Source organism: Lampris incognitus, chromosome 5, assembly GCF_029633865.1.
Source record: "Lampris incognitus isolate fLamInc1 chromosome 5, fLamInc1.hap2, whole genome shotgun sequence".
Taxonomy (NCBI): Eukaryota; Metazoa; Chordata; class Actinopteri; order Lampriformes; family Lampridae; genus Lampris; species Lampris incognitus.
The window spans coordinates 43,614,885-43,631,663 of record NC_079215.1 but is presented as its reverse complement, the minus strand read 5'-3'; the positions used below and the strand labels follow the sequence as shown (position 1 = coordinate 43,631,663).

The 16,779-nt window shown below is 43.4% G+C and overlaps 1 protein-coding gene across 3 annotated transcripts; it reads right to left on the bottom strand.

Annotated features, from left to right (window-relative positions):
• Positions 1–228: 228 nt before the first annotated feature.
• On the bottom strand, positions 229–16,419 carry chrna6 (cholinergic receptor, nicotinic, alpha 6). Of its 3 annotated transcripts, none has more exons than XM_056279532.1 (7): positions 16,285–16,419; positions 14,787–14,831; positions 5,690–5,799; positions 4,881–5,088; positions 4,024–4,635; positions 3,103–3,372; positions 229–354 (listed from the first exon to the last, which is right to left on the bottom strand). In XM_056279532.1, the coding sequence occupies exons 2-7, from the start codon at positions 14,811–14,813 to the stop codon at positions 229–231; spliced, it is 1,353 nt and encodes a 450-aa protein (XP_056135507.1). In that variant the 5' UTR covers positions 14,814–14,831; positions 16,285–16,419. The 3 variants fall into 3 exon arrangements, with proteins under 3 accessions (XP_056135507.1, XP_056135506.1, XP_056135508.1); XM_056279531.1 differs by having other exon boundaries at positions 3,985–4,635; positions 16,285–16,416; XM_056279533.1 differs by having other exon boundaries at positions 3,103–3,365; positions 4,017–4,635; positions 16,285–16,416.
• Between the last annotated feature and the right edge of the window lie 360 nt (positions 16,420–16,779).

Below are 16,779 nucleotides of genomic sequence, written 5' to 3'. Positions count from 1 at the left end.
CGCTTCGCTCCATCTCATTCAAAACACAGTAGACAAGACTGAAAGCAGGAATCATGAAAACAGTTTCGGTGCGGACCAAAACATACAGGAACCAAAACCTAAACAACAAGTAGGACTAGAGCTTTAAAAGTCCATATCTGATTAAGTTTAAAGAGGACTGAGATTTTTATGAGTTGTTCTGGATCTGTCAGCGCAAGAGGCATTTGGGGAGCCCTGACGTGTTGGCGGTTATGAGACGAAGCCAATGAGAGGCTGGAGGAAGAGGCCGATGGTCCCGAGGACGCACACGGTAACAAACACCCAGAGGAAGATTCTATCAATCACCATAGCAACGTATTTCCAGTCGTCCTCCACCTGTGAGCAAAGAAGGGAACAAATTGACACCATGGTGGAGAGGAGAGAAGGAAAAGCAACAGCGGTGATAGAGTCAAAGTGAGAGGTGAAGGGCGTAGAGGAAAATGGAGGGTGGGGGATGGGATGCAGAACACATTAAAAAAAAGAGTGTTTTAAGACCGAAAATGGGTGGGCAGTAGATTACACAGGAAGGACAGAGAGAAGAAAGAAACAAAGAGGGAAGGAGAAAAGAGATGGGTATCTGTTTGAAAACTAGCTAATGAATGGCACAAAACGTACACAGAGGCAAATAACTCTAATAAGCATATTCTAACTGCCGTGTCAAAAGCTGTGACATGCGTTTTGACAAAGCTGATTGAGTCAGGGGTTTTTGCATATCAAAGACGGCTTCTGTCCTTTGGGAGATTTCCCCCGCTATATTTATCACTGCCAGTGAGGGGAGAGAGACTTCTCTGCTCTGATCCACATTTAAAACTGTTTGGGCCCAACTTACGGCCCTGCTAACTTCTGCAATAAGCTTGGATATGCAGCCCTGATTCACAGAATCAAAGAGGAGCTCTCTGCCCATCTGTTGTCATAAGGTTTTATATAAATGAATTATATGTTCAGTGTGCAGGCTTTCCTTTAGATGCATTAGGATTTGCCATTTAGAATATATTCTCAATGTGACTTCATTCTTAAGTTTCTGTCAATTGTTTGCACATTGTAAAGTGAGATAAAACCAAATTGTATTAGAGGTGTCCGTGTCAAAAAATCCCCAAAAACATGTAGATTTTAACATGAAAGTTTAGCAGAACTAAAATTCCTAAGTAGAGTTTGTATACCGGCTATATTACCATAAAGGTTTTTGGGGTCTGCAGTATGACTGGATGGATTGTCTCTTTTCTTTCTCTCTCCTATATATATTGTAGCGAATCCATGCATGTAACAATATATATATATATATATATATATATATATATATATATATATATATACACATATATATACACACACATATATATACACACACATATATATACACACACACACACACACACACACACACACACACATATATATATTCCATTGAATACACTACAAAGACAAGATATTTAATTTTCAAACTGATAAACGTTATTGTTTTTTGCAACTATTCACTCATTTTGAATTTGATGCCTGCAAACACATTCCAAAGAAGCTGGGACAGGGGCAACAAAAGACTGGGAAAGTTGAGGAATGCTCAAAAAACACCTGTTTGGAACATTCCACAGGTGAACAGGTTAATTGGAAACAGGTGAGTGTCATGATTGAGTATAAAAGGAGCATCCCCGAAAGGCTCAGTTGTTCACAAGCAAGGATGGGGCGAGGGTCACCACTTTGTGAACAACTGCGTGAGTAAATAGTCCAATAGTTTAAGAACAACGTTTCTCAATGTACAATTGTAAGGAATGTAGGGATTTCATCATCTACAGTCCACAATATCATCAAGATTCAGAGAATCCGGAGAAATCTCTGCACATAAGCGGCAAGGCCGAAAACCAACATTGAATGCCCGTGACCTTCGATCCCTCAGGTGGCACTGCATTAAAAACCGACATCATTCTGTAAAGGATATTACCACGTGAGCTCAGGAACACTTCGGAAAACCATCGTCAGTTAACACAGTTCGTCGCTGCATCTACAAGTGAAAGTTAAAACTCTACCATGCAAAGTGAAAGCCATATATCAACAACACCCAGAAACGCCGCCGGCTTCTCTGGGCCCGAGCTCATCTGAGATGGACTGACGCAAAGTGGAAAAGTGTGCTGTGGTCTGACAAGTCCACATTTCAAATTGTTTTTGGAAATCATGGACGTCGTGTCCTCCGGGCTAAAGAGGAAAAGGACCATCCAGATTGTTATCAACGCAAAGTTCAAAAGCCAGCATCTGTGATGGTATGGGGGTGTGTTAGTGCCCATGGCATGGGTAACTTGCACATCTGTGAAGGCACCATTAATGCTGAAAGACATACAGGTTGTGGAACAACATATGCTGCCATCCAAGCGACGTCTTTTTCAGGGACGTCCCTGCTTATTTCAGCAGGACAATGCCAAGCCACATTCTGCATGTTTTACAACAGCGTGGCTTCGTAGTAAAAGAGTGTGGGTACCTGACTGGCCTGCCTGCAGTCCAGACCTGTCTCCCATTGAAAATGTGTGGCGTATTATGAAGTGCAAAATACGACAACGGAGACCCCGGACTGTTGAGCAACTGAAGTCGTACATCAAGCAAGAATGGGAAAGGATTCCACCTACAAAGCTTCAGCAATTAGTGTCCTCAGTTCCCAAACGCTTATTGAGTGTTGTTAAAAGGAAAGGTGATGTAACACAGTGGTGAACATGCCCGTGTCCCAGCTTTTTTGGAACGTGTTGCAGGCATCAAATTCAAAATGAGTGAATATTTGCAAAAAAACAATAAAGTTTATCAGTTTGAACATTAAATATCTTGTCTTTGTAGTGTATTCAATGGAATATAGGCCGAAAAGGATTTGCAAATCATTGTATTCTGTTTTTATTTATGTTTTACACAACGTCCCAACTTCACTGGAATTGGGGTTTGTATATATACGTGTGTATGTGTGTACACGTGTCTGTCCAAGGATATGCACTTATTGTAGTTGCCATCACTCTTTTTAAAACAGTATTGTCTACATTTGATTAAATCCTAACTCCTATTATTCCCTGACATTCATAGTGGTCAGCTACAGTGAAAATAACAGTTACTCACCTCTTTGGCCTTGTTACGGCTCCTCATGTTCTCAGCGATGTACTTGACACTCTCAATAGCCTGTTTGATCTCTGGCGAAACCACAGAGAAGGCCACCACCGTGTTAATGCTCTGAGGACTCATTTGGCGAGTCAGCTTTCCCGGGTCCGCTGTCTCTGGGGTGTCCTTCCCATGCTGGCAGGGGCAAGGGCATTTCTTCCCTGCACAGCCTTCCAGAGACGACAGCTTACTGTCCCCAAACTCCAGGCAGTTGAGTGAGCCACCTCCAACCTGATGGAAGACACAACCAGAGATCTGATTCCGATTCATCTTGTATTTTAATCTGAATCAGAATACTTTAACTGCCATCCAACTGCCTTTCATTGGTCCCTATGCATAATCCCTAGTTGTTAATATTATTAGCTGCAGCTGTTTATTCTGCTATGCTAACACCACAGAGTACCAAGACCATCCTGACATGTTTTTAACCTTTCCATAGCTTTTAACCTGTTGATGTCAACAAACTCACTAAATTGGTCTACGGCTTAGTTATTCTTTAAGTTTTATTTGACTTTTTGATGGTTTTCTGAGAATGCATGCTTCTTCTTTTTTTTAATTAGCCATGCTTGTAACACAATTAGAACTAGGAGATTTCCAGTAAAACCAGAGACTTCTACTGTTGTCCACCAAGCAGCAGCTCCAATGTATCAAAGGAGGGCGTGGTGATACTCGTTCACATTTTACTTGTCATTGGCTCCAAACGAGGAACAACATGGGCACAAGCCCAGCTCTCAAACCACCCCTGGTAAATTATTTGTTGTTTCACAAATTGTGGCTAGTATATCATGTGTGTGTGAGTATCCATCCGTCTAGCCATTCAACAGACCCCACCCCCACACACACATATACATTACTACTACCACCACTATCACCACTCCTCACCTGTGTCAAGCTGTTCTTCCTCTTCTTCCCTCCTTTCCCGCCCCCGTCTCCTCCTCCCCCTCCAGCTCCGCCTGCCTCCCCACTGCTGTCTGACCCTCCGGCCTTGACCTCCTGGTCCGTCGGCCTTCTCATCAGCATGATCCGCGGCAGCACCTTGAGGAATACAGAGCGCACCCAGCCCGGCATGGTGTGGGTCATGGGTGTGCGGTAGTGGACGTTCAACACAAAGACCGTGATGACTATGCTGAGTGTGACGAAGATCATGGTGAAGAGCAAGTACTCGCCGATGAGTGGGATGACCAGTGAGGTGGAGGGGATGGTCTCGGTGATGACCAGTAGGAACACAGTGAGGGAGAGCAGGACGGAGATACAGAGCGTGACCTTCTCTCCACAGTCAGACGGGAGGTAGAAAACCAGCACTGTGAGGAAGGAGATGAGGAGGCAGGGGATGATGAGGTTGATGGTGTAGAAGAGGGGCAGACGACGGATGTAGAAGGAGTAAGTGATGTCCGGGTAGATCTCCTCGCAGCAGTTGTACTTGATGTCGTGCTTGTAGCCTGGGGCATCGATGATCTCCCACTCGCCACTCTCCCAGAAGTCTTTTAGGTTCACCTGCATGGGAGAAACAAATATGGTGGAAAGCAAGTTTCTTAAAACTTTAACCCTAAAAAAGGCATTGTGGTCTGTCTATCAAGCTACAAAAAGGACAGGATCGTTTGTTTTGTCCACCAATTATCCATCATGAATACTAGTACATAATAACTCTATAATACTGGATCATATAAACAGAATATTCATTAACTGTCAAAGACAGTGTGAAAGGGGAAAATTGACAAATATATATTTCACACACGGACCTTTGACCCAATTAGTACCAGGTCAATTTTGGCCTTGTCATAGGTCCAGGAGCCAAACTTCATGGAGCAGTTCTGGTAGTCAAAAGGGAAATAAGTGATGTCCATGGGGCAAGAAGATTTGAAGATGGCTGGAGGAACCCAGGTGATGGTGCCGTCAAACTTCAACAGTGCCTTTGTCTTATCCTCTACCAGGAAATCACCTACCGCACTGTGTGTATGTGTTCATGTGTATGTGCACGCGCACGTGTGTGTGCATGCATGGTTATGTGCAAGTGTCCACATATTTGACCAAACGTGGGATGGAGGGAAGGAGAGATGACAAGGGTTTGTGACATTGAAAAAGAACAGCAGACAAAAAGAAGGCAAATAGAGCACACGAAGACAATGATGACGGGGAGGGAAGAGAATGAAAGGGCAGGGTCATAAAGAAAAGAAAGATTGTTAGGATTCAACAAAAGGTGGTCCATGAATCAAAATGTTCTTTTCACTGTGGAATACATACAAAAGTCACATAATTGCTTTCTGCTTTCATTATGAGTTACTATTGTAGTGTGAACAAAGGAAATATGAGCCCATTATCTACTGAATTGGAAAAGAGCTGAAAATGGCAAAACTGCCCACTGAACTGCTTCTTAATGCACCAATAATGTCATACTGACATTACATTATGTAAGACAACTTTTCCATATGATGACAGCACCGGAGGTTGTTGTTCACTTTAAAAATTGAGTAATATATCAAGAGATGTGTTTGGATGAAGACCATCTTGGTAACAATGGTAAAGATACTGTGACATGGTGGCACTATACTTGTTGTAGAGCACTATGTCAGGTCTCCAGATCTTGTTTGATGGAACTCTGATGAACTCAATCCCATCAAACTCTACTGGTGTCCACCGCAGCTTGTAGTCATTCCATATCTGAAACATCACACAGATGAGAAGAATAACTGAAAAGTACATTTGCTGGAAGAAATGCGGGGGCTAGCTGAAAGTGCTAGCAGACAGATTACACAGTACACTGACAATTACATTTTATTACTTAGCAGAAACTTTTATTCAAAGTGACTTATGAGAGATTTAGAAATTAGCAGTTGAATTTGAAGGTTGCCAACAGGTGTCATGGAGCGCTAAACTGTAATATCATGGGGCATAAATGTATGTCATGTGCATGTAGTGTAAGTGGCATTTGGTGTAATTAGTGGTAGCTGCAAGGCGGTTAATAAAGCATCTCAGGGTGGGTGCTGGGGGGATTGCTTAGTTGTTTCAGTGTTAAGTGCTTTTTATTTGGCTGCTATGAGTTTGTGGTTTAGGTGGTTTAGGATGTTTTGCAACTATAGGACATCCCATGACAACCAGGATATACCCCATGGAAACTTGTGAAGAATAAACCACCCAATGATGCAACAAGCATTTTCATTTTTATTCACCCTTTATCTAGCCAGGAAGGTCCCATTGAGATAAATAAATTGGCCTGTCCAGGGTGTCTCCCTGCCTGTCGCCCAATGACTGCTGGGATAGGCTCCAGCATCCCCGTGACCCTGAGAGCAAGATAAGCGGTTTGGGTAATGGATGGATGGAGAACACATAAAATACATAGAAAAAAAACTACACAGGAAAAATAGTAAAAGAAGAGAGGCATACAAGCCATACCAGCGATATCCAAAACACGGTCCACCTCAAGTCAAGGATTATGTAAAACAGCAACATGTTTCCTTCAAGGCCATTTGTAAAAGACCTTTAAAAGTATTCAAAGAAGGGAGTGCTTCTAAGACAATGATATTTCGCAGCTCATTCCATACCCAAGGTGCATTAAAGGAAAAAGCAGTTTTACCAAGCTCTGAGTGCACCATGGGGACATTTAAAAGAATCCGAGTAGTAGATCTAGTGCTATAGTTACTTGTATGATACGATAAAAGGTTGGAGACATAAGCAGCTAGTTTACTGTCTTACAGAACGTGTCATTTCGCCATTTATTTCTATGGCAAGAATTAGAGTACAAGATGAATATTTCAAAAAGTATGCCGATTTAAAAATATGCTCAATACATCCTCACATCTCCAAATGTGGTGATGCTTCTGTTGGACAAGTAATTTACTAATTCCACAATAAATGACACTGTAGTATAGTTTTACCATACAGTTTGTTGTTGCATGTGTTAGCTTTGGCCCAAGGATCCATTTTTTTTGTAATCCCCCCCCCCCAATTGTATCCTTGGGCCAATTACCCCGCTCTTCCAAGCCGTCCCGGTCATTGCTCTACCCCCTCTGCTGATCTTGGGAGGGCTGTAGACTACCACATGCCTCCTCCAATACATGTGGAGTTGCCAGCTGCTTCTTTTCACCTGACAGTGAGGAGTTTCACCAGGGGGACATAGCACGTGAGAGGCTCACACTATTCCCCTCAGTTCCCCTTATCTCTGAACAGGCGACCCAACCGACCAGAGGAGGCGCTAGTGCAGCAACCAGGACACATACCCACATCCGGCTTCCCACCCACAGACATGGCCAATTGTGTCTGTAGGGACGCCCGACTAAGCCGGAGGTAACACGGAAGGATCCATTTTTATAAGGGTGCAGACTATTTACTACTGAGCTGATGGAACATGAGGCATAATGGCTGCTATTTTTTGTTCATAGTTCTCACTGCCAGAGGACATATTGAGGAAATCCCAATTTCAACTTTAAACTGAAGTCAGGAAAGACACAAAACATGTCTTCAGTCGGTATTTTTTTCCCTTTATGAGGGCCATCGTGAGAGAAATAGTTAGAACCAAATACATATTTGCTAGAGCCTTTACCAGCATATCCAAAGGAAGAAAGAACAAACAAATGAGGGGTAACCAAATCTTTGTTCATAATAAAGAGGAAGTTCATTTTAGATTTAGCATTTTTTGAGCTGAAAACATGAAACATGTTCATATTTATTTATCTAGCCCTTCTGGTGTCTACGGATCAAAAATGACCCATAACAGTGTTTAACAGCAGAGAAAAGACTCTATCTTTTTTTCAATCTGAAATTTGATTACTTTTCCTAGAGTGACCGCAACATTAGAAAAAGTGAAACATTTTTTTTGTTCATATCTCCATGAAAGCTGTACATCACTAGGGTACTAACTTTCTGCACATTTCTGCTACTTTCTTAGGCTATACAACTGCTATTTCTTGCTAAAAAGTTAATTTTTACACCCATGCAGTACCTTAAATAATAATAATAATAATAATAATAATAATAATAATGCTCCTCTACTTTAGTAAAGAAAACAAGCATGACAGGTGTGTTGTAATAAAAACGAGTGGTGTCCACTGATTAAATGCAGTCTTTCTGTACTGTGAAGAGGGAAAACCCAGATAGTCAAAGTTTGTGATAAATGACAGGTTGTTTCTTTGTGCAAAATAGATTTGGGGTTTAAAATTAAATTAAGCTGCTTTAATTTAGAGGTTTAATGAGGGTGGGTCATAAATGACCCTCAAGACAAGGGCAGTATACAGAATGTGTGGACAACACAAGGGCTGAGGGTAAAACTGATTGCCCCTGTGACAAATACAACAAAGAAAATGGGATCACATCACATGGCTGGTTTGAGGGAGAAAACTATGCTGTCTCTTCCAGGATAAAGCACACATTACGATCAACCTTCCCGTTTTGTATACATAATATGGTGACATCAAAGATGCCAGCAAATTAGACTGATGGCAAGTAGTTAATCAGAGAGGGTTGAATCAGTTCATCTGGATACGTTTATTGACAGATACTGTTAATGCATCTGTCAATAAACGTTGTATCCAGATGAACCGATTCAGCGTTCATTGATTTTCTTACCTGTATTATTAAGCATGCATCAAGATGGCAAGTAGTTAGGTGAGTAGAAAGTTGACATGTCGATGTTAGCCATTTTAATATGTGAGAGTCTTGTGAGGCACTTTAAATAATAAAACTTAAGATGAATAAATTGTAGAAACCCTGCTTGTGACTTAATGTTTATGCACAATTACTCTCGCTTTTATGCACAAGTATTGTTTTGGGAGAAAAAAATAATCTTCTCTTTCTTCATCTTTATGCAGTTCAATGGAATGGTACCTATTTACAATTTCATTTAGCAGATATTTTTATCCAAAGTGACATACATCTGAGTTGATGCAACACCAGCAAGGATCTAGGCAGGAGAAAACAACATAATTAAATGTCATAAAACTAAGATCGAGTCTGATAGGACATAGTAGGTACCAACAGGCAATGCAGAGAGGCAATGTATAGAATGTATAGTAGCAGATTTGTTTTTCCCCATTAGTCCAAGTGCAGAGGTGTTCACGAAAGAACTGGATCTGCCGATCGAACAGAGTTTGGTAACTCGCCCCACCGCCGCAGAACGACAGAAGAGAAGAGTCTAACTAGTGACTTCGGGCGCTGTCGTGGTGGTAGTACCAGGCACCTTTCATTGGCAGAGTGCAGTGAGCAGGAGGGAGGGTAGACCTGAATGAGGGAGTCCAGGTAGGCGGAAGCTGTTTTAGTTGCTGTTTTGTTAGCAAATGTCAGGGTTTTGAATTTGATGCAGGCAGCTACTGGGAGCCAGTGGAGGGATGTGAACAGTGGGGTGACATGTTCTCTTTTGGGCTGGTTGAAGACCAGATGAGCCACTATGTTCTGGACCATCTGCAAAAGTTTGAATGTATATGCGGGGAGGCCTGCCAGTAAGGAGTTGCAGTAGTCAATGCGTAATATTACAAGAGCCTGTACCAGGAGTTGTGTGCATGCTCAGACAGGTAGGGTCTGATCTTCCTGATGTAGAATAGGGCAAATCGACACAACCGAGCAATTGAGGCCACATAAACCTTAAAGGTTAGTTGGTGATCAATCATGACACCCAAGTTTCAGGCAGACTTTGAGGGCATGAGTTGGGTTGATTCGAGCTGGATACTGATCTCTTGTTGTAAAGAAGGACTGGCTGGGATGAAAAGGAGCTCAGTCTTAAGTTGAATGTGGCATTCTTTCATCCATGCCAATATATCAGCAAGGCATGACAAGATCCAAGCCAAGACTGTGTGGTCTTCCAGTGGGAATAACAGAAAGAGCTGGGTATCGTCAGCATAGTAATGGTGTGAGAAATCATGAGAGCAGATGATTGCACCCAGTGAGGTAAGAGATTATACAGTGTAATGGTGCAGAGAATATATCAGAGATGCTGAAATAGATGTTAGCAGTTTACTTACATACATGCCTGAGGTAGATGGACATGACCGAGTGCACCAGTATAATGTACAATGTACAGTACAGTATATACAAAAAAGTTGGATTTATCTGACAGTATTAAGCGTTCATTTCAATGACAGAATGCAGAAAGAAACCATTTTTATATCTGGTTGTTTTGGGGTACAGTGCTCTGTAGTGCCTGTCAGAGGGGAGGAATTGGAACAGGTTGTGACCAGGGTGTGATTGGTCTACAGTAATGTTGCCTGCCGGTTTCCTGAGTCTGGAGGTGTATAAGTCCTGAATGGATTACAGGTTGGCACCAATGATTTTCTCTGCAGACCCAACTGTCCATTGTAGTCTGTCCCTGTCCTGTTTTCCACCAGACAGTGATAGATGTGCAGAGAACAGACTAGATTATTGCAGTATAGAACTGAATCAATAGTTCCTGAGGCACGTTGAATTTCTTAAACTGGCGGAGAAAGTATCTTCTCTGCTCTGCCTTTTTGATGATTGTGTCTATGTTGGATGCCCACCTTAGGTCCTAGGAGATTGTGGAACCCAGATATCTGTAGGTTTTCACTGAGGACACCATGCTGTTGAGTATGGTGAGGGGGGCAGTGATGGGGGACTCCTGAAGTCCACTGTCATCACCAGTTTTGAGCATGTTCAGCTCTAGGTTGTTATGGCCGCACCAGATGGCCAGCTAATGAACCTCTCGTCTATATGCAGACTCGTCACCATCCCGATAAGGCCAGTGATGGTTGTGTCATCAGCAAACTTCAGGAGTTTAAAAGACGGGTCACCTGAGGTGCAGTCATTTGTGTAGTGGGAGAAGAGTAGAAGGGAGAGCACACAGTCTTCGTAGAATGCCCCTGCTTAAAGCCAGGCTATTTCAGGTCATACAGGTATTCTCAGAAAGGAATTCAAACTTGGTTAGACTGTGCACTCAAGTATTTTTGATAGGAAGGGTAAAAGTGAAACCTGTCTGTAGTTTTCAACCTGGGCTGGGTTGAGTGTAGGTTTTTTGAGCAGCGGGTTGACTCGAGCTTGCTTAAATGTGGTGGGGAACACACCCATTATACGTGAGGAGTTGATTATGTGTGTGACTGTGGGGTTAAGTGTGGGAGAAATGGTCTGTAGAGGGTTGGATGGTATTGCGTCCAGTGGACAGGTAGTGGATCGCGAGTCCATCAGAAGCTTGGAGACTTCCTCCTTGGTCAGAGGGGAGAGTGTGGCCCTGTTAGCTGGCAGTTGCAAACTGAGATGGTCAGGCTCATAGAACTGGTTACTGATGTCAGAGTTCCAATCAATAAAAAACGAGGTGAACACATCTGCAGTGATCAGAGTGGAGGGCAGAGGAGGAGGCTGTTTGAGGAGTGATTTAAAAGCTGAAAACATTTTTGGAGCATGTGTGGCACCACGGATCTTGTTCTGATAGTAAGTGGTCTTAGCAGCTTTTAAACTGGAAGAAAATTATGCTAGGAGTCTGACTGTCACTGAGGTCAGTGGGCTCTCTGGATTTATGTCATTTTCTCTCTGCTGCACTGAGTTCCACCCTTTGCTCTCTGAGGACTCCAGTGAGCTACTGACTGGGGAGGGGGGGGTGTTGTGAGCAGGTTTTGATGTTAGAGGGCAGACATGGTTAAGAGAGGAGGCTAGCAAGGAACAGAGTGCATCTATAGCCTCATTGACAGGGAGTATGGAGAAGTCATTATGAAGAGGCTTGGTAGCCAAGATTCATTGGAAAGTTGAGTCAGTCTGAGGGACTGAATGTTGCAGTGGAAGGGGACCAATTGTGGAGGACCATAATGCTGTTCCGGTCAGGTGATCGTGAATTGAATAAAGAACTGGTCAGACAGATGAAGGGGGTGACAGTCATATTTGCTGTGGAGCAGTTCCGAGTCAAAATCAGATCAAGTACTTCCTGCTTTGTGTGTGGGAGGAGTAGAGATCTGTTTGGAGACCTCTACCTAGTAGAGATAGTGATATTAGAGTTTTGTTAAAAAAAAATACTAATCCGATTCTGCTCTAAACTGTTCCAGAAAGAACTTAATGTTGGGGTGTCTGGGTAGTGTAGCGGTCTCTTCCGCTGCCTCCCAACATGGGGACTGGCGGTTCGAATCCCAGCGTTAACTCTGGCTTGGTCGGGCGTCCCTACAGACACAATTGGCCATGTCTGCGGGTGGGAAGCCAGATATGGGTATGTGTCCTGGTCGCTGCACTAGTGCCTCCTCTGGTTGGTCAAGACGCTCGTTCGGGGGGGATGCAGGGAATAGCATGATCTACCCACGCGCTATGTCCCCCTGGTGAAACTCCTCACTGTCAGGTGAAAAGAAGCGGCTGGTGACTCCACATGTAACGGAGGAGGCATGTGGTAGTCTGCAGCCCTCCCCAGGTCGGCAGAGGGGGTGAGGCAGAGATCTGGACAGCTCAGAAGAGTGGGGTAATTGGCCAGATACAATTGAAGAAAAAAAGGGGGACATTTTTCCACAAAAAAAAAGAACAACTTAGTGTTGATGCAGAGGAGAAGCTGGACAATTGTTTGATGGATAGCTTGTAAAATGGCTTCATCTGTAAAACCATTGTAACTGCCTTGTTGACACATCTTCTTACTACATACGCCTTGTTGAATAATGGTTCAGTGAACTGGAAACACATCAATAAAAGTAGTAATACAACCCTTCCAATGCAGTTTAATAGGGTACTCAAAGATCTCAGCATCATTTCCTCCAGCCCTGAACTTTAGTACTCCAATGGTTGATTTGTAGAAATAAACTAATCACCGATGTTTAACATGACAGTATCAGTCATGATATATTTAATAAGATTTTTTTTCAACAAAAGATCAAATTGAACAGACGTAAAGAGGCTTAAAAAAGAATGCCCAATGAATCAAATATAATCCAGCAAGGCACCACAAACAGCTGCCATTAAATATGTAGTCCCTGTGTGTTTTCTAATGTGAGCACCCCAGAGATTCCTTCTATGCACAAACTTACTTGGCAACCAATTAAACATGACTTGACCTGAAACCACGCAGTAGAGACAAAGAGTGTCATTTCTGATAAATACTGGCTGGATTATTATTAATGAGATCAAAACTTCAGGATCTACGCATATCGGTTGTTTGCTGATAAGTTATGGGAGTCAAAGGAACTATGACTAATCATATTGCTGATATTGATTAGATGGCTATATGACGATCTGAATGTTGTTTTTTGGTCTTTGAAATGAATCTCAATCTCCTCCCACTCCGTTCCATTGCCTCAGTGATGCATGATGACAACACACACACACAACACATATTGATTGCGTCATCGGGACAAGAGGTAGAATTCTACTGCCTCGAACATCTGCCATTAAGTTGGACTCTGGCGGACCCTGTCTATAGCATGGGTATAAACACAGGCATCCAGGCACACGCAGCATGCCAGGCCATAGTGATGTTTCATTCACAAGGCATAGTCAAGCTCTGAAATTCCTACCCTGTCTGCTGTTTTCTAGTCAACCCCCTGACTCAAAAGAAGGGTTTGGTTTAAGAAGAAGCCAGAAAGTGCTACATGCTTGCATGCAATCTATGGTAAGAGCAGGGAGAGGACCCAAATGCAGACAGCAAAGACAGGCTGGGCTTGAACAAAGCTTTAATGAGGCAAATGAACTTACAATACAGGAACAGATGGCAAGTACAGACAGAGAGGAAAGCTCACAACATGACGTGGTGCTTCCAGCGACCAAGAGTCTGTCAGAGTGTGAGAGGATCCGACAAGTATCCCAGGAAACCAGGGGGCATATATATACCTGGGGGGGGGGGCAATCAGGGAGATTGGGCACAAATGTGCAGGAACCGTACTACCAATCGGAGAAAGGGGAGGGAGATAGGGGCACAGATGCACAGAATGGGGCAGGAACCAGAGAGCCAATCAGAGAAAGGGGAGGGAGATTGGGCGCAGGTGCGCAAGAACTGCACAGCCAATGGGAGAAGGGAACACGTGCGTGAAGCTGGGCAATCAGGGTCAATCAGGCACATGGGCGCAGGTGAACTGAAACAACAATCAGGAGATGGGGGTGGGCGAGCCTCGAAGACCCAGATCACATACCAATGACAAAAGATCCTTATTAACCAGTGTACAAAGATCAGTATTCTTTTACATTCTGCTCCCTCTCACAGATTCATCATCATCATTGCCAGTCACTCTGGGTGGAGTATGACTGTCCTCCTTCTAGGTCCTTGTGGGTCTTCAGGTAGGATCCTTGAGGGAGGATGCCTGCACGTGACAGCTTTTTACAAGGAGTGGCTGATGCGCCTGCAGCCACCACACGGTCCTTGGTAGGGAGGTGGCCAGAGTCCAATGGCATGGAGAACCAAGGCGATTGGGGTCCACCCTCTGTTGTAGCCTTCATCCGCCTTCACTGCTGTTGTGACCTGGAGACATCTTCTGCCAGTTCCACTGTTGAGGTCTGTGTTGGATCATGCTTCGTCTGGTACCTCCCCCTTGACCGATCTGCCTGAGGTGACCCTACCAGGAGCCAAGCTCCGGATGGCATAGCTCTTGGGTCATTGGTACACGCAAGCTTCTCCACCACAGCAAGGTGGTGATCCAGGAGACGATATGATCACTCACAGATTGGATGATGATTGACTTTGTGTGTGTGTGTGTGTGTGTGTGTGTGTGTGTGTGTGTGTGTGTGTGTGTGTGTGTGTATTGGGGCATACTTACATGTCTGAGCCATAGATTTGTCTCCATGATCTGATTCACCTCATCCTAAAGAGAAGCAGAATATTTTTTACCCTTCAGTGAAGTTTGTGTGTGTGTGTGTCTTTTGATCAGAGACCTGGTTAAGTCAGTACCAAGAGCAGCTGCACTATTGAATTTTATTTAGAGATAAAAGAATCCACTCCCTTGTTTCTTCCCTTCCTCCTTTCTGCACAAACCAAATATCTGCCATGTGAAGTTTGAAAACAACACGGGAATGAATACTAACCTGGGATCGTTTCAAAACATATATTTCAATAAAATAACTCAATAAGAGACACGTTTGATCCCTCTCTATTTTACTCCTTTACTACAGCCAGGCAATTGATTGAGAGATCAGGTGAGCTGTCGCGGTCGGTTAATAATAGATGGTGAGGTCACAGACCTCATTTCCCCCCCATCTCCTTCTATGACTCTTATTCAGCTCGACTTTGATACACAGACCAATGACTTCACAATTCAGCAAATCAGACAAAATACACAGAAGCACATTAGCTCCCCACACGAATACATTTCAGCAAGCATGTACACACACGTGTACACATAATGACACACAATCACTCATGCAGTGCACCCACACACACACACACACACACACACACACACACACACAAACGACCCACCACCCACATACATGCATGCATGCACACACAACAACCCACCCACACACACACACACACACACACATACACAATGTGCGGATACATGGAGACACCAGTTCACTCATACACACGTTCACCTTCACATTAATCTCACCTTGCTGAGCTAGCTAGCTGTCAGTCCTCTAAGGGCAAATTTTTACTGAATCTGAGCTGTGCCTCTACACAATATGTAAAAAACAGATTATGTCTTCATTGTGGGATATAACATTTTTTTTCAAGTTATGCTATCCCACAACCCCTAGCTAGCATATTTTAACATTGCCCAACAAGACAATAATAAATCACAAACGGCAATAGCTAAGTTAATACATGGTAAACATCATACTGAGATAATAGCTTTTCCTTTTTGAAAGATTTTGGTTTCTTTCTCAAAAAATGACAACAATTAGAACACCATATAAAATGCAACTTGATTGACTGATTGAACCAAGATCTGGATTTGATAAACAATCAAAACAATTGGAGTTAATTGTATTTAATAAAATACAGACAATACCCATCCCTATCACACACACACACACACACACACACACACACACACACACACACACACACACACACACACACACACACACACAATAAGATTGCTTCGTACCTATATTTCTATGTATGTGTGTGTGTTGCGTTTGTTTAGGAGTGCATGTACAAACATACTGGGTCACACAAGTTAAAGGGATGAATAAATAAAGGTTTGTGTGGAAAATACTTCAAATTTAGGTATGGCACTGAACAGTTTAACTGGGCATCTGGGCAGTAGTGGGTCCCCTGTGCGTATGTGTGTTGGTGTGAGGGGGTCTCACCACTTTGACCAGCTGTGAGATGGAGACCTCAAACTCCACCGTGACAGGGTCAGAGACGTTCTCAACTGGTCTGATGAACTGGTTATACCTTCTGAACAGCTTCCGAAACAGCCTGTCCTCGGCCTTGGATGAAAAGCAGTCTGGAAAGACACCCAGAAAGACAGGGAGAGAGGGAGAGAGAGAGAGAGAGAGAGGAGGGGATTAGTGAATGAATGGGAGGTTTGCAGGAAAAGAGATACTGAAACCTAACTCCACACATATGAAAATGAAGGATTACACACAATAAAAATGCAGCAACTTCTGAGTGACATCAAATCTAACCAGGCGTGCGGGAAGATATTTAAGTAGGGGGGCTGCCAACTAAAACGAAAAGTATTGTGGCGAGCCGGCATGGAAGAATGAGTCGAGAGGCAGACATCCCTTTTTAATCGCAACTCCCGTGCCCCATACACCTCATCACCCTGGGAGTGCTCTTTTATTCACACCGACCAGAAT

What these genes read in the sequence shown, in the direction of transcription:
- chrna6 (XM_056279531.1), bottom strand. Translation starts at nt 14,813, where the DNA reads ATGGAGACAAATCTATGGCTCAGACAT. An exon ending in CAAATCTATGGCTCAGACAT is followed by an intron (nt 5,800 to 14,786) that starts GTAAGTATGCCC and finishes GTGATGTTTCAG; the next exon opens with ATATGGAATGACTACAAGCT. An exon ending in TGGTACTAATTGGGTCAAAG is followed by an intron (nt 4,636 to 4,880) that starts GTCCGTGTGTGA and finishes TCTCCCATGCAG; the next exon opens with GTGAACCTAAAAGACTTCTG.